This window comes from Episyrphus balteatus, chromosome 1, assembly GCF_945859705.1.
Source record: "Episyrphus balteatus chromosome 1, idEpiBalt1.1, whole genome shotgun sequence".
Taxonomy (NCBI): Eukaryota; Metazoa; Arthropoda; class Insecta; order Diptera; family Syrphidae; genus Episyrphus; species Episyrphus balteatus.
The window spans coordinates 172061906-172088125 of NC_079134.1; the positions used below are offsets into that span (position 1 = coordinate 172061906).

General features: G+C 31.9%; 2 protein-coding genes across 10 annotated transcripts in view; both read left to right on the forward strand.

Annotated features, from left to right (window-relative positions):
* On the forward strand, window positions 1–26100 carry LOC129907554 (CCA tRNA nucleotidyltransferase 1, mitochondrial). Its single transcript, XM_055983833.1, has 2 exons — window positions 1–559; window positions 24303–26100. Exon 2 carries the CDS (start codon window positions 24391–24393, stop codon window positions 25855–25857), a length of 1467 nt encoding a protein of 488 aa, XP_055839808.1. The 5' UTR covers window positions 1–559; window positions 24303–24390; the 3' UTR covers window positions 25858–26100.
* Window positions 1–26220, forward strand: part of LOC129907552 (nuclear receptor-binding protein homolog) — a 67119-nt gene that overhangs the window by 416 nt on the left and 40483 nt on the right. The window lies entirely within an intron of this gene.

Consider the following 26220-nt stretch of genomic DNA (forward strand, 5'->3'; position numbering starts at 1 on the left):
TTTTTCCTTGCCTGTATTATAAAATACCATTTATCTCGCTTCAACTTGCAATCGGGCAAATTCAAAATATTGTTTGCTCTTTCATTCAGTCACATTTATTTTTCTGTTTTCTCTCCTCTGGCAAATATTCGCTCTACTACCACACTCTACCACTACCTACGACTACCGCATTGAAAGAAAAGAGAAAGTAGTAGAGTTTTGCTTCAAGTTCATCTCGAGAAAAGAAAAAAAAAATGTTCTATATATTTTTTTAATTGAATTTATTTCGTAATTTATTTTGAGTGTGTTTTTGTGCAGTGCATCGAAATTGATATCTGAATATGTTTACAATTTGTTTATGGTTTTATTAAAGTTGTACAAGTGTCAAAATAACGGAAAATCAGCTAAGAAATATTTTTTTCCAGTTGGAGTGGAAAATTTCTTTTTCTACTACTGCAATGGGAAACAAAACAGGATAGATATATAAATCTTCACACACGAAAGAAAGAAGCAGGCTGTTGTGTAAAACTGCGACAGCACTACCGGAGGAAACAAGAAATCTAAATTGCAAAAACCGAGTGTGAGTGGGAGAGTGAATTCTTCTATCCATTAATCAAGTTTTTTTTTTTTGTTGTTGGTTTTCGTTCGTTAAAGGGTGTGGAAGTTCTCTTAAATTTTTTTTGGAATTTTCATTTTCTGATTTGAATTGAAGTTCTGTTTGAGTTTCAATTTGGTGTTGTTATTAAATGACATTTCCTCAAAAATGGATTAACATGAGGAAATCGTTTAAATTGGTAAGATAAGGGTTTTTATTTTTGGAGAAATTCCAATCTGCAAAGTTTTCCTTTTTTTCTTCCTCAAAAGTTGTTTTTGTAATTATTTTCTCTGTCTCTCTCTCTCTTTATTATTTTCTCAGATGTCTCTTAAAAAAATTCCAGATAATTAATCAAATTACTCTTTAACTATGTTTTTATGCGAAAATGAAATAGTTTTTTTTTTTTTTATTGTCAAAAGGGCGTTTCGTTTGTGTTGTTTGTATCAACAATTACAACTTGAAGATTATAAACAAATTGCATGACAGGTTACCTATATCAAAGAAACGCAGGTTAAAAATATGGAATTGTCTTAAAATAACAATAAAATCCATCCAGATTGGATTTTGTTTCTTATTTTTCGTATAAAATGTACTTACATTAAAAAGGGGATTCAAGGCACTTGTATGTCCCTCATTTAAAGGTTCAGGTCTTGGTACATTTATTCAAGAAGAGGAGGCAATATAAATCTCTGTTCTTCTTTTCTTCTTAATTATTTCAAATTACCTTCAAAACTTGAAGAGAATATTCCTTTCCTACCTACCTACTTCTAACCACGGTTGCCACTTCAAAATATTAAAGTGTGAAGCCTGGTACGCAGCTCTCGCTAAATTTTATCTCCCATAAAAATTATCGAAAAATTTTATCTGAGCTAAAATGGGTCCCATACAAATTATCGATAACTTGTATGGGAATTTTATCTCGGCTAAAATTTAGCGCGAGCAGCGTACCAAGCTTGACACCAAAATCGTAAATTAAAAGACAAAAAAAAAACTAAAAGTAACCAACATAATGTGATTCCTCAAACTAAAGACAAGTTATAAATATAGACAAAAGAAAGGGACAATAGAATAGTTTAGTTACATTAATGGCCAATTTCTTCACATAAGCCCTAAGTCAGCTTAGTACCCGGTCTAGCTAGACCAGGTCCTAGCACTAGTACTCGGTCCTAAGGAAAAGTTAGTACCTGAGCATTTCTTCACATTTATAGGACCTGATCTAAGTTCACAACGCGGTCCTAAGAAATAATTCGTATAAAACTGGTATAATTGTCATTTTGACAATACAGTAATACCTCGATAATGTGAACTAATTAAAACAAGGCGTTTTTGGATTTTAGGGGGATTCACATTACTGGAACGTTTTCCAATTCTCATTGAACTGATCAAAACAATCTTTATAACCAATAAATATAACCCAAAATAATGTTTAGAAGCATTTATTGAAAAAAATATGAGAAAAACAGCCCTATTCTGCTGTTCCCGTGAATCTCAGATCCGATTCACACATTCGGTTCACTTTAACTCTACCTTGCCATCCTGCTATCCATCGGGTAAACTGCATTATCATCCCTCAATTTGACGTCCAGGTGAACGTCAAATTAAAAAAAAAATGGCGACGAAGTAAATTGAAAGGAAAAAAAAAATTTTTGTTTGTGTTTATTTGCATAGAAAAAATAAAAGCAGCCGATTAAATGTTAAGAAATAATTAAAAATTTATGAAAAGTGGCATTTTGCTTAATTTCAACGATGGTGAATTTTTTTTACAAACAAAAGTGACAGATCCGCAACATTTTTTATGCGGATTGCAAATGTATGGAGCAAGTTCATTCACGTGATTAGTGGAATACTGAACAACATTACCGATATTACCGACGTGAGTTTGGATTCCCCCGATGAATAGCAGAATGGTAATTGGTGAATATTTAGCGATTTTTCCCCCCGATGGATAGCAGAATAGGGCTGAAAATTAAAAAATAAAATACAAGTAGGTATGCGTTTCAAAACATCAACAAAAAATCAATAAAAACGGTAGAATCAATTCTTCATTAAAGCAGCTGCATTCAATATTTCTTAAGATATGTCTAGACAAACAACTGTTGTCCCTTATCCAGGCCTATAAAGACAATTTCGTGCCCGAACTAGAAAAACACGCAAGCTTTTACAAAAGAAATTCACATTACAGAGTATAAAAATTTTCGAAGTTCACATTATAGAGATGACAATGATAATTTTTGGCGATTCACATTTTAGAGAAATTCGCACTATCGGTAATTCACATTATCGAGGAACTACTGTATTTTGATGCTTGAAATATTTTATTTTGATATTTCAGCAGATTTTACAAAATATTAACAGACAAAAAACAGTCCATTAATGAAATTATTATTAAAAGAATTTAAAAAATATTGTGATGATTGAAGAACAAGGACAACAAGAAAAGAAGATAAATTCTATCAAGAACCTTCACTATCAAGAACGACGAGAATGTCACGATTTTGTGCATAATTGCCGGCAAGCCTGATAGCTAGTTCACTAACGACTCGAAGTTAATTCAATAACGTGGGAAAGCCACAGATAAACCAGTTTAATTTATTATTAAAAAGACAGTTCATATATATCTCAATAAAAATAACATTTTTGAAAACTGAATCTTTACTGTTTTGGTGCAGTTTTGTTTTATAGCAGTAATTGAATGAAGATAATTTTGATCATAGTCTTCAATACTATTTGTAAATAGAATCTTCTTGTAAAGACATTTTGTGTTGGAAATTGTTAGATAGATGTCGAACGGCCATCACTGATACCTATGCCCGTAAAAATAGTGCCGAAAGAATATATTTTGAGTGAAAATTTCATAAACTGTGGTTTTCTTATTAGAAATGGATAATCTTCTGCAGTGGCAACGATTTTGTTCCATAATAATTTATTCAAAAACTGCATTGCTATTGCGATACATCTTTTAAAAAAAATACAAATTACAAAATGCCAAAATTAGAATAAAATTCAATAAACTCCAAAGGCGTACCGAGCTTACGAAAAATTGGCGCTCCGATGTTAAAAATGAATATCGAGGATGAATTAAATAATGAGATCGATTTGAGGCTGCAAATCTTATTTTTTCAAAACAGTAATGAGGTTTGTGTGTTAACAATATATTGGAGAGCAAGATCAAAGAGCGAAACTTTAAGTAATTTTCAAAAGACATATCCAACAATCGTGATTCGAGACCGGCCAACCTATCATATTTACGAAGTCCATAAACATAACGTACTGCACTATTGAACGCGACATTCAGCTTACGTTTACTTACATAGTTGCAATTACAATAAATTTCGCACCCATAGACTAAAATTGGTATTATCAAAGTCTTCACAAGAAAAAGACGTGTTTTAACAGGTGTAAACGACTGAGTTACCCATAAAGTACGCAGGGCCCCATACACTTTACCCACGAGTGAAAATTACCCATTTCAAAAGACAACAAAGCTCAAAAATGCTCATACAATTTTAAAATAAATGCAAAAAATCAATCCGAATTGAGTATTATCGTCGCTAGACTGTCAATTTTTAGGTTCTAACTTTTACGAAGTCCTAAGTAAAACTCGGTACCAACTTAGAACTTGTTTGAAGAAATCGCTTGGTACCGATTTGAGTACTAACAATTGGTATAATAACCAGGTCCTAGCTTATTTTGAGGAGCTAGCTAGTAACGAGTCCTAAGCAGCGTTACCACTTGCAGAAAAAAAGTCGAAGTAGATTTGAGGAAAAAATGGAAGTAGATTAAGAAAAATCGAAGTAAATTTCAAAATATCCTTTTCTTTATAAAAAATCGATATAAAAAAAAAATAATTCTATTTAGCCCTGATTTTTCAATCGTCAGTTAGACTATCAGAGGAATAAATGTCAATATAAAAAAAACTTTTATTCCTAAGAATAAGCTCTATCTGAGGTTTATCTGACTATTGAAAAATTGGCCCTAAATTTACTTAAGTTAAATAATTTAATTAGTAAAAACAACTAAAAACAAAAAAATTTAATTCTTTCAAACTACATATTTTCGGTGTAAATGTATTTTTATACATTGTTTTATAAAAATTTTTAGTCAAATTTTTGGTTTTCTGAAAAAAGAAGTAGATTTGGCTTAAATTTTGATAACTTGAAATAGATTGGAACAGAAATTTTAAAATGAAGTAGATTTCGATATTTTTGTGATGGTGCGAAGTAGGAAGTAGATTTAATTTTTTTTGGAAAAAAAGAAGTAGATCTACTTCAATTGAAGTAAAGTGGTACCACTGGTCCTAAGTAGTACTCGGTCCTAAATTGACAGTTCTAGGGCTTAGTACTTGGGTAAAGAAATGAGTTGATATCGATTTGAGTACTAACTTTAGGACTAGGACCGGTACTAGCGCTAGGACTCTGTGAAGAAATCGGCCGTAAGAACATTAAATTTGAAAGTCGAGTTAGTTAATTTGTTCATTTCTTCAGAAAAAATGACCAAATAGAATAAAATGTGACAAAATAACCAAATATAAAATGACCAATTTTTTGTGTACAAATAACCATTGTGGCAACCGTGTTTCTACCTAACCTACCTATGTTGTTGTTTTTGTTATTATATTAGTTTGGACTTGATTCTGATTGTGTGCAAAATTGCAGGAATGTTGTTTGAGCCGCCTACGTGTGCTCCTTCTCACCCCGTGTCGTCGGTCGTCTAGGTCCAGTCAGAGGACAGAAGTGTCACACCATGTTTTTATATTATTTTTATTTGCAAAATAAAAAAAAAGAAGATTAATTTGTCAATTTTACGAATTAAGTCTAATTGAGTTCAATTGATATCAATGGAACCGAACCCGGCTGGCAGCAAGTACACCTCTCGTCTTTTTATCTGCTAAATGTAATAATATCTCAACAAAGTCAAGCCAGTCAGAGGTGAAATTTAGAAGAAATATATTTAAATTTTTGCTTTTTTGCCGCCATGCATTTCATTTCTCATTTCAATGGAATGGAAAAGTTCACGTACGCATTGCAAAATATATAAATGAAGATGGCTGATGACGACGAATAAAGACGATGTAGGTATGTACCTCTACAGTCTACACTCTACCTATTATAAATGTATATTCGATTCTAATGGAGAGATGGTGGCATAGTATAGTATCGCTCTGTGTCTTCTTCTCTGAGGGATGTTATGTGTTCGATCTAAAAATATAAAAATGTTTCTTATTATTGCATAAATTTATAATGATTATGGTACTGATGGAACCAAGTCGTAAAATCAAAACGTAAATAAAATAAGAATACAAAAAAAGTTAAATAACAGTTTTTTTTTTTAAAGACTTTTGAATTTGTGTGTGTAGGTACTTGAATTAAGTTTAAAGATTATATTCTTAAACAAGACATGAATTAGGTTGTATTATATCTTTAAATAAGTTTAACCTTGAATAGAGAATTATAGTGGAGTTCATATCTAGTAGTAGAAAGTTCAAAATGATGTACGAGTTTGTGTAGCTAGGTATTAATATTATTCCATTTATATTATAATTCAAGCTTTGGCAATGAACTAGCCCGTTTATAATATCCCTCATTCAACACCTAGGTACCTAAACTGAAGAGGGAAAAACTAAATTGAAATTGAAAATGATGGTACCTAGTTAATAAGTAGGTACATGTTCAACTATAATAAAAATTCAAGCAAAAAAACAGCCTAGCAGCGTGGTGTTTTATCTTCTTTTTATAACATTAAAAAATCCATTTAATTTGAGCAGTTTGGTTTGATGACAGTCACCTTGAGGGATCATTTGCAAATATAGAAACAAATCCTATAAAATATTATGTAAACTAAAGAAGATGCAAAGAAAGCAATAGAGATCTCTTCTACCGGGTTTCTTTGCAGTGCATCGAATTTATGTGGCTGATACCACCCTGGTAGAAGAGACCTCGTGCTACAAAAAGGAAATGTCATATTTTTTTTTTCGAAAGTACATAATAAACTCCACTTTGATTTTGATTTGAAGACTGTTATTTATGTAGGTACATCTAATTAAAAAAATTAATTGAAATAATGAGAGTCGTATTTGCAGTGTGGGTCATTATCGTGTAATAGAATCCATCCCGGAGGCCGTTTTGTTGTCTTACAGTTGCAACAAAAGGTTACTCCTTTCAATTCTTTGTGATTTCAATGTGATAAGGCAAATCACACATAACCAGGCCAATTATGCCAGAGCAGCAACAGACATTTACCAGTGGCTCCCGGGTTGCTGGACCTAATTGCATTATTTTCTTGAGCGGTTGTTGAAGGTGGAAGCTTACAAAACCCCATACAAATAATTTGAACGGCCAATTTCTTCACATAAGCCAGCTTAGTATCCGGTCTAGCTAAACCAGGTACTAGGACTCGTACTCGGTTCTATAAAAAAGTTAGCATAAGAGTATTTTTTTATATTTATAGTTGGATCAACGACTTTAAACACAAATTGGTACGGGCTGTTTGACTTCTCAAAGCATTTTTCTTTTGAACATTTTAGGCCATAACAAGTATTTCACTAAATTAATGAATTAGTCAAAAATTTACTCTTATATTATAGCAATTCTTTTTTTTTGCAGTACTGCGTTTGCTTTTAAAAACTTGAGCTGTAAATTTACTTGTAAAAATTTTCCACCATTTTGTGCTACAATTTGGAAGGTATATATCGGGCATCGAGAAATGCAAATGCAGACTTGATTTTCTGTTTAGAAGATCTAAGAAAGTTGAAATCTTTACTGTAGTCGTATTTTATTGGTACTCAGTATTTTACTGAGTAAACATTTTATGCTGTAAAGAACAACAAATAATTACTTTTACTTTTTTTAATAATCCTTTATTGTTGAAGGGTCGAAAATTAAAAAGTTAAGAAAAAAAAAAACTTTTGTTTATCCTTAGCAATCCTTTGTTGTTGTTTCCCGTGCAAAATTTTACTGAGTTACCAATAAAGAACAGCTTGTATTGACTTCTTCATCAAGAAGTGTTTATTTGTCTGTTCTTTCTGTAAATACACAGTAATAGCATTTCTGATGTTTTTGGCAAATATTAAAAAATCTTTCAAATAATTAAAATCAACAAAAACGCTATTATCAAGCGAAACATTAATGCCATTTGACTGTCGATTTTGAGGTCTAAATAACATCGAGTCCTAACTAATACTCGGTACCAGTTTGACACGGTTTGGGAAAGCTTCCCTTGGTTTACCCACATTGGTGTCAACTCACACTTTTAACTAAACTAAGCCTGGGCGGAGACTTTACCGTTCCACAGTGCACTAGGTATGAAGGGTGGTTTTAACCGGAGAAGTTTCTGGTAGATGACAAAGCCAGCAGATCTTAAGAATCACAATTAGGCTCTCTGAAAAATACAACAATTTCAAATTCTTCATTTAACTCACTTCTGTTTAACGTTTAACCACTACTCTCTGATGCTGCCTAAGGGTTCGATTAACAGATTTAACAGTTTAGAATGTGCAAAAATCGAACACAATATATTAAATAAATTAACATTTTATTTGTGTATCGGTTTGTTTGTCTTTACATACGATTTTATTTCCAAAATTTGAAAAAAAAAACACCCTTGTTATATCAAGTCGAATACTTTAGTAGGTACAAAAAAACCTAGTATTCGATATCACTCTGATACCATATCTTAAAAGAAGTGTGTTTCCTTTGAACAACTTAAATTTGCTTAATCATTTTTCAAGTCAGATTAAGATCTGGGATCAAATTACTGATTGTCATATTTGTCCATATACCAACAAAAAAAATTTGCAATCTGACTGGCAACTATCACAAATCATCTTAAGTTGATTCAATCCAAAGTCTGCCCTGGATATTTTTTGCCAATGGAATTATAATCCTTTCCTCCACTTGACCTACTTACTATTTACTTAGATGGATTAATATTGAGGGTAATGATTCATTGGAAGTCTGTGAAGACAGTAAGTACATACCTATTTTGGGTACATGCAGTAATTCTGATTCCTTCATTTCCTGTCGCCAAATGTAGAATTAACTTAACGCGATTTTACCTTTTTGAAAACCAAACTCAATTATAAAACTGATTTGATCAGACATTAATATAAAGCCATACACTCCTTCCTGATACATTGACTTTGTTGTGCCCACACAAAAAAAATCCGGTTGAATTTCTTTTTTTTTTGCGAACAATGATTCATCATTTAAAACAAATTCGCATTACAAAAAAAAAAAAATGTTGTTCAAAACCATTCCATTATATTGTTCGTCACACAGTAGAATTTGCGACAGCTTTTTTTGGAATGCGAAAATTAAAAAAAAAAAAAAACTTACAGTTAAACAGTCTAAAACTAAAAATAAAAAAATCTCATTGCAATGAGACTTATTTATTTATTTTATTTGAAATTTATTTGGCCAATGGCCATTAAGGTCTTAAAGAAATTTACAATTTTTTAAAGTTACATTCAAATTTTTATCAGTAATTTAAGTAAAATAAAAAGCATTTAACATTATATATTTGATTTTGCATAAATGATTACTTGATTTTTAAATTGATCTAAATTGTTTATATTTCTTATATTCAGTGGAAGATTATTATATGCTTGTAGTCCCATATAGATTATACTGGATTGTGCTCTTGTCGTTCTCGTTCGAATGATGTTGAATTCTTCAATGTTTCGCAAACTATATTGTATATTTCTATTTTCAGGTATTATTGATTTAAGATATTCAGGACACATATTGTGTTTTATTTTGAAAACAAACACCATTGCCATCATGAAAAGTCTTTGATTTATATTTAACCAATTTAATGATTGTAGCATTGCAGTTGAAGAGGAATAACGATCACATTTTAATATAACACGCATGGCTTTGTTTTGAAGTTTTTGAATTCTCATTTTTTGTGTTATGTTACATGTAAAGAGGAGACTTGCACAGTATTCAAAATGAGGTTTTACAGTCACATTAAAAACTTTTATTGCACTATCTTTTGATATATTTCTTCGGGTTCTTCTAAGAACTCCTAATTTTTGAGATACTTTATTGCATATTAAGTCTATATGTTCATTAAAAGATAATTTATTATCTAGCACAACACCAAGATATTTGATAGATGATACTTCTTCTAAGTTTTGGTTATTGATTTGAATTTGAGAATTTAATTGGCACAGGGAGACAGGTTTATTGACTATCATAAATTTTGTTTTTGAAGTATTAAGGATAAGTTTATTCATGTTTAGCCACGTAAAAATATTGTTTAAATCACTTTGAATTTGTTTAATCACAGTTTTGATATCTTTTCCACTTAAATAAATTAAACTATCGTCTGCAAATAGGACCAATTTGGAATATTGAACTACTTTTTCCATATCATTGATGTACAGAAGAAAAAGAAGCACTCCTAGGATTGTTCCTTGTGGAACTCCAGTAGCAACTGTTGCAGAGTCTGAAATGTTGTTATTTACAGACGTTTTTTGAGTTCTGTCATATATGAAATTTTTAAACCACTTTCGTTCTGTGTTTCGTATACCATATTTTTCTAATTTGTTTAACAATATTTTGTGGTCAACTGTTTCAAAGGCCCGCTTAAGATCTAAAAACACGGCAACCACACAGTTCTTGTCATCGATTTCTTTTTTCCAATCACTTACAACATAATTAACACAAGTTTCACAAGAATGATTAGAGCGAAAGCCGGATTGGTTTACGGAAAGAATATTATTATTGTCAAGAAAAAGTTGTAGTTGAGTAGAGGCAATTTTCTCAATCACTTTTTCATAAATTGGGAGCATATTTATGGGACGAAAATCACTGCAGAGAGTTGAGCTTGCCACTTTCTTTTTTGGGAGAATAAGAGATTCTTTCCATGATTTGGGAAAAAAACCGGAATTGAAAGACGTATTGATAATTCGAACAAAGACGGGACCGACAATTTCTATAGAGTCTTTTAACATTTTTGTGTTCATATAATTAAAATCACTTTTAGTGCTTATCACATATAGGGTATTGACAATATCATTTGTATCAATCATGTTAAACTTAAAATCTATATTGCACTCATCAACTAAACTACTATAATTACAAAATATCACAGAATTGCTAAGATCACAGATGCTTTTAATAAAAAAGTTATTAAGCTTTTCAGCTATAATTGCATTATTAGTTACATTATCACAGTCTTCGAATTTCACTAAAGAGATTTCATCTTTATTTGTCTTTAAAACATGCTTTTTTAATTGTCTCCACATTTCTTTTTGGTTGTTAGCATTTTGTATTTTTTCAGTTATAAAACTTGACTTAGCAAATTCAATTTGTCTTTTGTAATAGTTTCTGTATTGATGATAAGCTTGCCAGTTGCTTAAGGTATTTGTTGAAACAGCCGTTTTATATAAATTAATTTTTACGTTTTTTGCATATCTAAGTTCAGAATTGAACCATTCACAGTTTTGATAAGGGAAGGTTCGAGTGATCACCATACTATTAACAACTTTTTTCAATTCTTCAGCAAATTGTTCACTTAGAGTATGTAAATTATAAGAATTATCAGAATTAAAACTAGAGAAGAATTGATTGAGGCTTAGTTCATTTAAAAAATATTCTTTATTGTACTTACAGTAGCTTATAGTTTTTTTAAATACTCGTTTCTGTTTTGAACACTGTATAGTAACTTCCAAAGCTTCATGATCACTTATTTTAAATTTAGGTTCCACTTTAGCGTTGCAGATGTTTCTGTTATTAGTTAGAACATAGTCAATTAGGGTACATGAAGTTGGTGTTATCCTCGTAGGATCAGTATTAAGCATGGAAAGGTTATTATCAGTTATTATTTGTTTTAAACGTTTTGTATAGGTATTGTTCATAGCCTGCCAATCTATATTAAAATCTCCCATTATTATAAAGTTATTATTGCACTGTTGAAGAAAGTCTATCCATCTTTCTAGGTTATCACAGAAATCACTTTTTGTGGATAGATGGGATCTATATATTGCACATAAGTATATCACAGCTGTATTTTCATATTGCACTTTAATAATTAAACACCAAAAGTTCATAGCGACAACAAATTTTTTAACAAGAGAACACTTAAACGATTTTTTGACATAAAAAACTAATCCGCCTGTATGACTAGACTCGCTATCACAGTTGAAAATATAATAACCATCTAGTTGTATTTCAGCAAGATTATGTTTTTTTGTAAAATGTGTCTCAGTTAGTACTAATATATCACAGCCATATTCACTTATTATTGTTTGAAGGCAAGAAAAGTTGTTTAATAGACCCTCAATGTTAGAGAAGTAGCACTTAATATTGTCTAGTTGCTAGTATCTGACACGTTCTTCTACCATTTTTATTTTTCTTAAAAAAATTGGGCAAATGTTGTCTGATGCTGCATGTCGTGTGTCAACTTGTTCATCAGAATTTTCATTAAAAGTAACACAATTAGTACACTTGTATACATCATTAGTGCAGTCCTTAATATCATGATTTCCCGCGCATTTCATACATGTTTTTTGTTTTGTACAATATTTTGAAATGTGGTTGTATCCACAACAGTTATAACATTTAAGCACTCTTATATATTGAAAAACACGACATCTATCCCATCCAATATTTAATTTTCCCATACTTAAAATATTAGAGCTGGTAACACTATTTAACTCAATAATTGCATTATATTTTTTTGTTTTGTGCGAGAAATATATCTTGACACATTTCATTTCACTATCATCAATATGGTTTTGACATTTAATGGCTTCTATTAGTTGATCTTCACTAACTGTCTCACTCATTCCCACTATATTTATGCATGGATTGCGATGCTCTTGCACTCTTGTGTCATAATCACTCATTTTTGTTTTGATTTCTGATTCAATTACTTTGACTGATTGTTTATCACATTTTATTAAAATACCGCCACCTTGAACATTTTTCATTTCATCAATTTTTAATTTCATATTAGTTGGATTTATTATGTTTTTTATATCGACTCTAGTTTTTTCGTTGTTTTGATCACATTTTGGTTTAATTACAATGGTTTCAGATTTTTCTTTTAAAGCTTGAGCATAAGAAAGTTTTGAATGTGTGGGAGACTACTGTCTGTGTGTTATGCAGAATTAAACTTGGATCATATTCAACTTCATTATTTTTCTTCATTTTATGGTTAAAAGTTTAAATTCATATAGGTTTGCATATTAAGTTAACCCGTTCATCACCTTTTACGCAGAACTGTCATATCTCTCATAGAGATTCCCTTGCTTTGCCTTGCCTTTCCTTTCATATTATATATTGGTATTTCAATTTACATTCACTCTGGTGGCTGACCAAATTGCGCATGATGAGAGTAGTTGGTTTGGTAGAGAAGCAGCAACAACACACTCCGATTACCACCGCAATTCCACTATATTTCACATGCAATATGTGAGAGAAAATGAAAGATGACTGGCTGCGCTATTTTTGTTTGAAAATATGTATACAAAAAATGAAGAAAAAATAAAAATAAAAAAAAAAGAAGAAAAATACCTTGTCTAGTCCCTTAGCGACAAATAATGGCGACGAGCACACTGTGCAACCAGCAGCAGCGCTAGCTAGCCCAAGCCAGTCAGTAGTAATCCAGCCACACCATCTTCTTCTTAACCAACAACAACCCATCCAAACGATCCTACTTACCATGGAACCTGACTAAACTTGCTGATGATGATGATGACGACGATGGAGATGATGGCGATGGTAATTATGATGATGTTGAAAATGGTAATGGTATCGGCACATTATTCACATGGTTGGATTTGTTTTGTCTTGGACGCAAACTATTTGATGATGACTTTAAAGTTGAATCATGTACTATTCAGACTCATTTGTGGCGGTTATCTTCCAAAAATCGAAACTGCTATGGCGCACTTGCATCTCGCTGATTGATAACAATCAGACTGTGTTAATGGAGCTTAAGCCACAAGATGTTCACGAGAAGTCATCGCTCTCTTGATGTGTGACTGCGTTAGTAATAAATTCCAAAACATAAATGAGAACACATAAATGGGTCGTATGCAATAAAAATGAGCTTAAGCTCTTATCTCACTTTTCAGTACATTTTTTTGAGATCGATCTCATTTTCTTGAGATAAATCTCTTGAAAATGTACTGAAAAGTGAGATTGAGCTTAAGCTCATTCTTTTTGCATATGGGCCAAAGTTAGATAAATAGTAGATTAGATTAAGACGACTAATAATCATGCTGTATAGGTTGAGGCCAAATTCGCATCTTAAGTGGTTGAAGATCCCATTCAATGTGATCACTCCTTTGGAAGTTTTCGCACACTCTGGCCAAGGATCCAAAACTTCTGCGGTTTTAACATTTTTATACACAGCTTCCAGCGACGTTTCTTCGAACAACGCGTGGTTATATCGTCTTCGCCAGATGACGATTTTTTTTAATGAACAGTTATTATATTCAATTAGCTTAAAGTTATTTATCTAAAAATTTACATTTATTATATTAGTAATATATTGGCACTAAAGCTTAATTTACAGTTATAATACAGTAAAATAAGGAGAAAAAAGGGGTAAATCTCGGAATGAATGTTAGTAGAAATTTTTTTTGCTCAATATCTTCCTTTTGCCATTCTATAACATATCTCAAAAGTCTAGAAAAATCTCATGTCCGCTTGTCGCGATTTCAAGGTCAAATCGCGAAATGGAGATTTTCAAAATTTGCAAAAATAGGCTTTGGTATAATATACACATATGATACATGATTTCAAGGTATTTTTTAATGCTGATTCCAAAAAATCTAAAATCAAGACAATCTGACGTCTCTGGAAAAAGTTATACCTGTTTTTCATCTGTCAACTCATATTATTATAACAGTTGCAAACTTACTGCCGAAAAACCCTTAAAAATTATGGTAGATGAACCAAATTTTGCATGAAGATTTTAGAATCCATCATTATTAAAAATCAAAACAATCCATTACAAAAAATATGAATACCTACGAAATAATGGTATTTTTTTGATGGAGGAGAAAATTTTAGGATATGCACTAAAGAAGATTCTTGTTCATCTTAGGAATAAGTGCTAATAGGCTAATTTTTTCATTTTAATCTTTGTTTGGATATTCTTTAACTACCCTCAAAAATCTAAAAAAAATCTCATGTCCGCAAGTCCTAATTTTCTTGGTTTGAAAATAAGGTGCAGATTTTAAAAAATTGGAAAATTTGTGTCAGATCAACATGAATAAGGTGCATTACTTTTCAGGGATGGTCAGGTTGACTTGTTTGTGAGTTTTGTTGGAATTAGTGTTAAAAAATACCTTTAAATCATGTCGCTTATGTTGGTATACATATAAAAATTTAAACTTTTCTTATTAATTTTTTTAAATCTGCACCTTATTTTCAAACCAAGAAAATTAGGACTTGCGGACATGAGATTTTTTTTAGATTTTTGAGGGTAGTTAAAGAATATCCAAACAAAGATTAAAATGAAAAAATTAGCCTATTAGCACTTATTCCTAAGATGAACAAGAATCTTCTTTAGTGCATATCCTAAAATTTGCCCCTCCATCAAAAAATACCATTATTTCTTAGGTATTTATATTTTTTGTAATGGATTGTTTTGATTTTTAATAATGATGGATTCTTAGATCTTCATGCAAAATTTGGTTCATCTACCATAACTTTTAAGGGTTTTTCGGCAGCAAGTTTGCAACTGTTATAATAATATGAGTTGACAGATGAAAAACAGGTATAACTTTTTCCAGAGACGTCAGATTGCCTTGATTTTAGATTTTTTGGAATCAACATTAAAAAATACCTTGAAATCATGTATCATATGTGTATATACTACCATAGCCCATTTTTGCTAATTTTGAAAATCTCCATTTCGCGATATGACCTTGAAATCGCGACAAGCGGACATGAGATTTTTCTAGACTTTTGAGATATGTTATAGAATGGCAAAAGGAAGATATTGAGCAAAAAACATTTCTACTAACATTCATTCCGAGGTTAAACCCTTATTTAACTGGATTATTAATTATTATTGTGCTTATTTTAAATATTAATTGTGTTGGAAGCTTTTCAGTTCTCATTGTGTTGGTTAGGTTTAGAGAGTTGAGGCTTTCAGCCACGATCATCGTAGAAGAGGATGTTCAACAATCATCCAAAAATTCCTTAGCTTCTAGGTCCTCTGGTCGGGATGTCTTAGCTGGTATATGACTATTGTTATTTTATTGGGTTTGGGTGGTTGGTCATGTTCTGTAGGTATCTTCTGCTTGATTGCATGAAATAATATCTGTCAAGTTTTATAATTTTTGTTTCTTCATACGGTCTCCTGCTGCTGACTGTTGTATGACTTTGCAGATCCTTAAGATCTTCCTCTCGAAGATTGCTAACTTGTTAAGGTGGTATTTTATCACCGTGAACCAGATAGAAAAACGGTACCTAGGTGGTGATAGGCTTGATGAGCTGCTTGTACAGGAGAAGTTTTGTCTTTTGGCTGAGTCCGTTCATTTTCCGCATTAGTGGATAAATGCGATGGAAGAGAATTGTTTTTTTTTTTTTTTTTTTCAAGACAGCTGCCGCTTGAGTTGAGTTGTACTCCTAGGTACCTAGTTGACTTTATTTTTTGTTGTTACTTGCAAATTTCTTGCAGTTATGTACTGTCTGAGCCCCACTGGCATTTCTGTCTAAAGCATATGAGCTCGGATTTTGAAGCGCCAGTGCTTGTAAAACTAAAAGTACCTAAACGTAAAGTCGCCCTATGTAGGCTTCCTCGCTTCTTGTAGTTAAAATCGTAGACATAGTCGCAAACAGGCTGTGTTGTATCAATACACTATCTAAATGTGACTTGGTATCTTTCTCGGAATCCCAACTGCATAATTGGTAGTATGCAGTTACCGATGCAAATTAATTTCAGGTGTCAAAGTATAAGCTCGTCGAGTATCTTGCTCATATTGCACAAAAGTAGGATGGACCTAAGAACATCCGCAAACGTCCTTGCTGCTTGCCTTTTTTGGTATACTCACGAATTTAGATCCTTTCCATTTGTTGGGAAAGTAGCAGTTCATTGCAAACAAAATTATTGGTTCGTCAGATGACGAAAAACTTTAATTTCCAACTGAAATGTCTAGTTAACAGCACTAAGCCTACGTGTCAATAGTAACATTCATTAAGACTCTATATGACTGTTGATAATGGCACCAATATCGGTTGCTTGGTGATTCTTGGTCATTATCACTTCAGCAATATCATTAGCAAGTTTAAGGTATTTCGTTCCTTTTGGTAAGTGGTGCCAATTGTATTGGCCTGGGGCCCTGGGCAAATCCTAAATTGGCTAAATTCACTACTGCAGCTTCAATGCATCGGTGTCTTTTTTGACAGATCAAATTAACGTTGTTTCTTCGTTCGTCGAATGAAGTGTTCAAATAATTTTTCTCTTGCAGCTCTTTCTGTCCTATTACAACGCCCCTAATTGATCACATATGAAATGCGGTCCTGTTGGCAGTGATGGGTTTAGCAATGAGTGATGATGCATATATTGCATGAACCATACATGCAGTTACTCTTTTTTTATTCGTTATATTCGTCGTTTTTTTTTTTCAAAGAAGGATTTTTCCTTCTTATTTATAAACTTGCATTGCACCAATAAAGGCTTAACTTGCTGTTGTTTTATTTTCATTTATTTTTGCTTTTTTCTATTTCTCTGCCGAGAGAGTTGAAAAGAAGGAGGAGGAATAATTTTTCTTTCGCATTTTTGTTTTTGTATTTTATTTTCCTACTCGACTTGCTTGATGATGAGTTGGTTGGTTGCTTTGGTTTGTGCTTGCTTGCATGTGAGCATGGGAACATTTCAATGTTAATTCAATAGCAAAGTCAAGCACAACACATAGTTCATTATGCATCTCTTTTTCGAGGCGCTCTTGTGCCGGCTTTCGTGGAGCACTGACCCAGTTTGTCTTTTTTAACAGACAGCACCATACATATACAATATACAAGAGGAACACAAAAAAAAAAGAAGAAAAATGATTTCAGAAATATACACGATCAATCGGATGCACAGCTTGTGTACACGTATTGCTAGCTAACTCCTCCGTCTTCGGTCGCTGCTGGCTGGTGCGCAGACTTTCACTGTGATCATGTTTTTTCATGTCTTCGAGTTTATTTCTTAATTTTTTTTTTGTTGGTTTGGTGTTGTTTTATATATTTTTTTGCATTACCGGTGTTTTTTGCCGGCTGGCTTTAGGTTGATTTTTTTTTTGTTATATTTGGTATTTCTCCTCATTGAAAGTTGTTAATTATGACCAGCTTTTTGCAGATAGTTGCGAATAAAAGATCTTTTCTTTTTGTAGTCAATTGGGGTGGCAAAGTTTATTAGATACTTTTTTTTTTAATCTGAATCTGGTTTTTTTTTTGTGACTCATTTATCATTAAAAAAATTAGTCACTTCTTTGTAGACTCTGGTTATTTTTGCACAAGTGTCACGGATTATGAACAAATGCTAGCAAGGTTGTTCACCTGGAGTTTGTAATATTAATTTTTCTGTATATCGAGTACTATATCTACTCCTTGAATTGAGAACAAAATTTTAAACCTACAAAGATTTAAATAAGGCGTTCAGAAAAATAATGGATCAGGTCTATATTCTCTGCACGTTGGTTGTTTTTAGTCTTAATAATAAAGTGTTTCGTTTTATCTTAAATAAAATGAAAGAATGAAATTCTGGGGACATATGCCTTATTCAGTATTCACAATATTGCGAGACGACGAGACGAGAGCTTTGCGAAACTAAAAGTTTTACCCAGTTTTCGATATCTGGCCAAAGAATTTCTTTCTTTTCAAAAATAAACAATTACCCAAACAAAATCATAACATTACAAAATGATTTAAATGACCAAGATAAAGTCTCGCACCTACCCTCATCGTTGCCTGGGGACATCCTGTCAAGGCATAGGGTTGCCACACTTTAAAGTTGTTTTTTTTTTTTTTAGTTTTTTTTTTTCGACAACGCCACCCTGCTTACATATATGGTACGTCTCAGGGGTGGGTGTAAAAAAAATATTATGTCAGAAAAAATTGAATTTAAAAATTTGAATATTCAGGATTTTTAGAAATTGAACATTTAAGTAGGGTAAAATGAAGTGAATTTAGAAAAAAGCCAAAAAGCTATTTCCTTAACAAAAAGTGGTAGAAAAAAGATTAATACTGCAATCGATAGATAATGTTACTATATAAAAGTCACACATACAAACAAAAAATGTAAAAAAATCTGCAACTCGAGATGTGGACGTTTAAAAGTCAAAACCGTGAAATTTGATGTTTGGGAAATAATTCACCAAAAATCAGCATATTTGAAATGATGAGAGAAAAAATAAAATAATTTGACAAGTATCTGCCAAAATTTTGATTTAGGTAACTTATGGGGTTTTCGTTTGGCAAATTTATATTTTGATCTATAAAACGAATACGTTTTTAGATTGATTTTTATTTGCTATAGTATTGGTGTGTATTTATGTCTATGAACTAGGCAGCGATAGCGGTTGTCAAAGATATTGATTCCACCGTTCATTTTTTTTATTCGAAAATGAGCTGGACGAATAAATTAATTCACTTAAAACTGCATCCATTCTTTCTTGAAACCGAAACAAATTATTATCAACAAAGAAACTTGTCAAACTTATGGATGTCAATAATGATCCATAGTGGTGTTAGCTGAAAAATCCAAATCTGCAAAATTGATCTAAGATAAAAAAATAAATCAATTTTTTTGGCCAAACGAAGGTAAAAATTGAAAAAATCAGTTTTTTGGCAGATCTAAATCAAAAAATAAATTGATTTTTGTACCAAACGAAAACCCCACCCATTAGTTTTTGGCTCTTGTATATTTTAGAAGAACTACAGATTTTTACATTTCAAAACACTGCTTAACGAAAAAAATTAAATCTGAAAATATTTTTCTCGTGACCTAATACGTTTTGTAGGTCATATTGAATATATTAAAACCGCATACTTTTTTTTTTCAAAATACCTTCAAAATTTAAGTTTAAGGAAAAAAAACGGTTAGACTTGAAGATCAAGTAGGTCAAGTTTGAAATGAAAAATCTATTATAAGTCAGTCGGATTGATAGGTATCAATCACAGATTTACTGCCCTATTCTACTATTCGATTCACGTGAATCAAAGGATTTCATTGCTTTGTTACGTCAAGCTGGTTTTTGAAAAACATATAACTTTCGAAATCAAAGCGTTGTGTCCGTCTGTCTTAGCAATTCTAAAGAAAAAAAATTGCTTAAATTTAATTTTATCTCCCACCTAAAAGACTTCTTATTTTAGACATTCACGTGAATCGAATAGCAGAATAAGGCCGTTAGTTTCAAAGAGCTATAGTTTGCTTCTGATTGAGTTATCATTTGCATTCGTCTTACGAAGAGGAAAAGGAACAAAAAAAAAATATCCTGTTGCATTTCATTGTCACGTACAGACTGAAGTAACGAACAGACAAATTTTACATTGCGTTCATATTGCCTAATTTAGAGTTTCTAGAAATTATATATTTGTCTTACTCTTTCAATTTTGGTCTTAGTCGTGTTTACAACAGAATGGTGACATAAAAGATTTCCAACTCCGTAAAATTATCATTGACTTTTCTAAGAAAAAATAAGACGTGTCTATTGTAATGTCGAAAACATATTTATAAATGAAGAAAATGCAAAAACAAAAACAAACGCCAGTTCTTTCTGTTTTTATATTTACATCAGTTGTTTGTTTTGTTTTGTTTGTATCAAAACAAAAACAATCAAACTTATTTATGCCTCTACATATATAATTTCTAAAATTAACAACAGCGACAAATTGACAGACAAACAACAACAACAACAAAAAAAAAACTACAAAATACAAACGACCACACATATTCCAGTCAATTAAGTCAATTGATTTATTTTGAAAGGAAGATTTTTAAATCCGAGACGAAATTGTCATTCTCTCTGTCTCTCTCTCATTCTCTCTCCCACTATGGCAAAAACTGTATGTGTCATCGAATTTAATTGAATTTTCTGCGATTTAGATATGAATAGAGTCAAAGTCAATGAAAAATGATCCTGTCGCGCGGTCAATATAGATTTAAATGATGACTCAACAGATTGATAACACAAAATAATGATGATGATGATGCTGGTGATGTGATGTTGATATCAAAACAGACAAAAACGCTGCAACATACAAATTTCTATAAATATTTGTTTGTATTGATTAATTTATTAATCGACTCTATGCTTTAAAGTTCTAAAAATACAATACCGACATACAGAAGATATATACGAATGTGTGATGAATGATGCCAAAATAACGTAAACAATAACTAAAATTTATACTCTTATACCCCACGAGAGAGAAAGAACTCATTTCAAATTGAAATTCAATGGGAATTGTGATGAATACAAAAGAAAAAATCATTCAAAACAATATAAAAAAAATTTAGAACTAGAACAAATATGTGTGTAAATCAGAGCAATGTTTAAAAATATGGGATTTTTGCCCAAAAATTCATTAAGCAATCAATTGTGGTAGAAACAAAAAAAAATGTTAAGCTTCAATAACTGTCTTAGCTGAAACGTGCGTTTAATTTGACATTATTTCTTCAAAAGAAAAAAAAAAAAGCTTTTGACGTACATAAATGGTTTTTTTTTTTTTTTCTTAATTTATGCAGCGTTATTTCAGCTGTTTCTTGTCGTTCTATACAATTTTTTTTAATTTGAATAGATAAATGCTATTTGAACGGCAATAGAAATTCGATGGTTTGAATTTTAGTTTCATAATTTGATGGATATTATTTTGAAGCATACAAAAAATGTATGATCTTTAAAATCAATTTTCTGCAGCCAGAATGTTCCAAACTTCAAATATTTTTATTTTGTTCCTCCTAAATCTGCGACTAGCTTCAATTTTTTTTACAGATTTTCTACTGCGGCTTTTCTATATTATAAATTAGTAGTTGAATGCCACCTCCTGTGCCCCTAACTAACTATTGCATTGGCGATTTACATTTCTTTATTAGCCCTGTTCCATTGGAAGTGTAATTTAACTCGTGAGTAGAAATCTAGTACAACAATTACACATTTCCTTGAATAGAAGATTATGTGTTAATTTTAGTACTAGATCTACTCATGAGTAAACTACCTACCACCTCTACTGGAACGGAGCTATTAGCCCTGTTCCATTGGAGGTGGTAGTTTACTCGTGAGTAGAAATCTACTACAACAACTACACTTTCGTATCTCCTCGAGTAGAAGATCGTGTGTTATTTGTAGTACTAGATCATGTCCGTCAAGTTAGCATTACCATTTTCGAATTTCGAAAATCTAATGATGCAGTTAATTGTCGTGAATTTGTCGTAAATTTGTCGTGAAAGAAAAAAATTTGTCGCACGCGTTTTTTTAAAAATAACCCCTGGTAGTGCTAACTTGACAGTCAAGTTAGCACGCGACAAATTATTTTTTGGCATAATTTGTTGAAAGTTGTTGAGTTACGATAGACTATGGCAAAATTTATAGGAAATAAGTATTAATAAAGAAAAAAAAAAATCAAAATTAAAAAAAAAAATTCTGATATTAGATGCCTCAGTTAAGGGGGTCTGGTTGCTAAAGTAAGGACGCGACAAATTTTTTTATGGCTGAATTTGATAGTAGACGTTTTACGACAATTGTTTATAACAAATTTTCATCAAAAAGTCCAATAAACAAAAAGTTTTCATATGGTAGTGCTAACTTTTGGTAATTCACAATTTTGGGTGTTTCTTCCAAAATAAGGGCGCGACAAATTATTTTTTGGCATAATTTGTTGAAAGTCGTCGAGTTACGATAGATTATGGCAAAATTTATAGGAAATAAGCATTAATAATGAAAAAAAAATTCAAAATAAAAAAAAAAAATTCTGATTTTAGTTGCCTCAGTTAAGGGGGTCTGGTTGCTAAAGTAAGAATGCGACAAATTTTTTTATGATTGAATTTGATAGTAGACGTTTTACGACAATAATTGTCATCGAGGGACAGTAGATTATGGAAAAATTTATAGCAATTAGGCATTTTGAAAAAAAATTGTATGAAATTCAGTTTAGGGGGCCTAATTTCCAAAATAATGACGCGACAATTTTTTTTTTAATGCCATCTGTCTACGACAAAATCACGACAATTAATTGCATACTCAGTTTTCGTTTTAAAATTCGTTTTGAGACATTTTGACTGTCAAGTTAGCACTACCAGGGGTTATTTTAAAAAAAATGCGCGCGACAAAATTTTTTCTTTCACGACAAATTTACGACAAATTCACGACAATTCTGCATCATTAGATTTTCGAAATTCGAAAATGGTAATGCTAACTTGACGGACATTACTAGATCTACTCATGAGTAAACTACCACCTCTAATGGAACAATAATAAAATTTATTTCATCCCTAATAAAAAAAACAAAATGTTTAAATTCTTAATTAATGAATTTAGAAATTTCGAAAGCAATGTCCCAAAAAAAATTCTTTTTATAGAAATGATTAAAATTTACGCAAACAATCTAGTACAATCGTCAATTTCGCTGTTCAAAAATGAGGTGACCATTTTTCGGTTATAATTTCGTTTTTTGACATGGGCATCGAAAACTAGTCTTTAATTGACAGTGTAGAATAATATTTTAACCGAATGTAATTGGGGAAGCGAATGCAACAAAAATAATTTTATGATTTCTTGTGACAATTTGTTGGCTATTATAACTATTCGGAAAGCTTCAATTTCGATTCACACACAAAACTACATGCTCATGATTCTAAATTGTTCAATTTTTTCGAAAACTGTCTGAAGAATAAGTTATTGTTGAATTTAATCAACTGCACTGTAAACTGAGTACCTAAGTGTTTTAATTTAAAAGAGAAAAAAATAAGGTTTCATTTGTATCTTACAAATTTAAAATGCATAACATTTATCGCATTCCTAAATTTGAATGTCGAACAATTGAGCATAACGAATTATTAGGAGTATTCATGAAACGGTGGTAAGCCTGGTAAAGTGGTAAAGTAATAAATGCGTCAAAATTCTATATGGCGCAGACCTGTTTGTTTACCATATTTTTCATTTTACCAAGAGTTTACCAAGAGTTAACACCGTTGCATGAATATTTTCATTTTTTTTATAATTTTTTTTAGAAAATTGCAGATATTTCTGATGTCATTACATTGGCGCTTATTTTGACTTGACTACTATTTTTTAGATGCATTTGAAAGAGGACAAAAATTGACATATTCTTCTCTTGGGTTTGTTTGATTAGCGCAACATAAATGAATAGGTGCGTCCAACAAAGAGACATTTTTGAAAACTCAAAAATATATTTATTGAGAGGCATTTCGTTCACTCTATACAGCACAGTATGCACTAGCGCCTACGAAACTAATGCCCCCTACCATTCGGCTCCTTTTTGTCTTGCATTTTACAGATGATATAATAATTATCTGATTCTTTTGTTTGATATTTCTCTTCTTTTAAAACCATTCAATGAAAAAGACATGCGTACAATGTTCCTTTATGTCTTGACTACTGCTTTCCTAAACTTCCAAGACTTTTTGGTTTGCGATCATTTCCTAATTCGTTTACTTTTGGAACTTAACTAAAAATTCAGACAGTTTTCGTTAAAATAGGCAAATTCAATTTTTGATCTGATGCATCCTAACACCTTTCACTTTTCTCCATCCACACTAGGTTTTCAATTTGCAAAAAAAAAAAAAAGACAAACCAAAAAAGAAAAAAAAACAAAACTGACCTCACCTTGGTTGAATAGAAGAGAGTTATGCAAAAAGTAATTCATCGTCTATCGAACAATTTCCGTCATCAATTTATCAATCACAGACGTCAAGTCTTCAAATCAATGAACCCAAACAATACAACAACAACAACAACAATATCTACAGCAGCAGCAAAAACCATGAGTACATTGACAGCTGCCACACCTCCGTCTCGTGTACGGCCCAATCCAGCTGTGAAAAAAATCGACACGCCCGAATTCAAATCAATTTTCACCGAAGAGCTACATGCGCTAATCGGACTCTTTGAAAAATACAATTATGAACTAAGAATAGCTGGAGGCGCAGTTCGTGACATTCTCATGCACATTCAACCTAAAGATGTCGATTTGGCCACCACCGCGACTCCAGATCAAATGAAAGAGATGTTCACCAAAGAGGAGGTGCGAATGATTAATGCCAAGGGTGAGAAGCACGGAACGATCACGCCTCGCATCAATAACAAGGAGAACTTCGAAGTGACCACGCTACGAATCGATGTTTTAACCGATGGCCGTCATGCTGAGGTTCAATTTACTACAGATTGGCAATTGGATGCTAACCGTCGAGATTTGACAATTAACTCGATGTTCTTGGGTTTCGATGGAACCGTGTATGACTATTTTTATGGTTATGAAGATTTGCAAGAGAGGAAGGTGGTATTTGTGGGTCAGGCTGATATAAGGATCAGAGAAGACTATTTAAGAATTTTGAGATATTTTAGATTCTATGGGAGAATTGCCAAAGATCCATCGAATCATGATGCAGGAACATTAAAGGCAATTCAGGATAATGTGGAGGGAATGGCTAGAATCAGTGGGGAACGTATTTGGGGGGAATTTGCAAAGATTTTGCAAGGTAACTTTGCGATGGAACTTACTTTGGAGATGTTTAAATGTGGTTTAGCTAAGTACATTGGTTTGCCGGAAGATCCAAATGAAGATGAATTCCGTCGAGTTTTCGAAAGAGTCGCTCTTTTTCCAGGACCTCATCATTCCATTACGTATGTTGCTGCTTTGTTGCACACTGCCGAAGATGCAATGCGCTTACATGAACGCTTAAAACTGTCAGCATTTGAAAGAGATGTGACTTTATTCATCACTCAACATCGGGATTTGGTAAACAAGGAGTTTAAGACTTTGAAAGACTACCAAATGCTTTGTATGCAACCTGCTGCCAGGCGTGACTTTGTCGAAGAGCTTTTAAAATATTCAGGGTCTTTAGAGCTATATAAACAGTTGAAAGAATGGGAAATACCATCATTTCCGGTGACCGGAAATATGCTGAAAAGTAAGAACTGTCCAGCTGGGAAAAAAATGGGTCATGTTATGTCAAAGTTAAAGATGATTTGGGCACAAGAGGATTTCCAGACGAGCCAAGAAGATCTGTTGGAAATACATTTGCCGAAAATTCTTGCCGAATTACCACCTCCATCGCCACCGGCACATAAAAATAAGAAACAAAAAATGAAGTAGATTTTTTTTTTTATTTATTATTTTTTTAATGTTCCTTAAAAGAGTTATATAGATATTGCTTATCTATTTTTTTTGTAATTTGTTTGCATCATGAATACTTAATTAAATATAAATAAATGAATAAATTCTCGAATGGAATAATAAATAATATTTGAGTTATTTTGTTTGGAAACGGAAGCGGAGAGTGTTATTTTTTTTTTTTTGTTAAAGAATCTAGAGCTGATGGAATGGAGTGATAAAAAATAAGTACTTAGTATTCAGAGGGGTAAATTTCAAATAAAAAAAAAAGAAAAGAAAAAGGCGCTTTGAAAAACCTTATTTGAAATTTATGTGGAATTTATTATCAAAAAAGACAACACCTTT

Excerpts from the sequence above, each read along its gene's own strand:
- LOC129907554 (XM_055983833.1), top strand. The coding sequence starts at position 24,391 with ATGCAAAAAGTAATTCATCGTCTATCGAACAATTTCCGTCATCAATTT.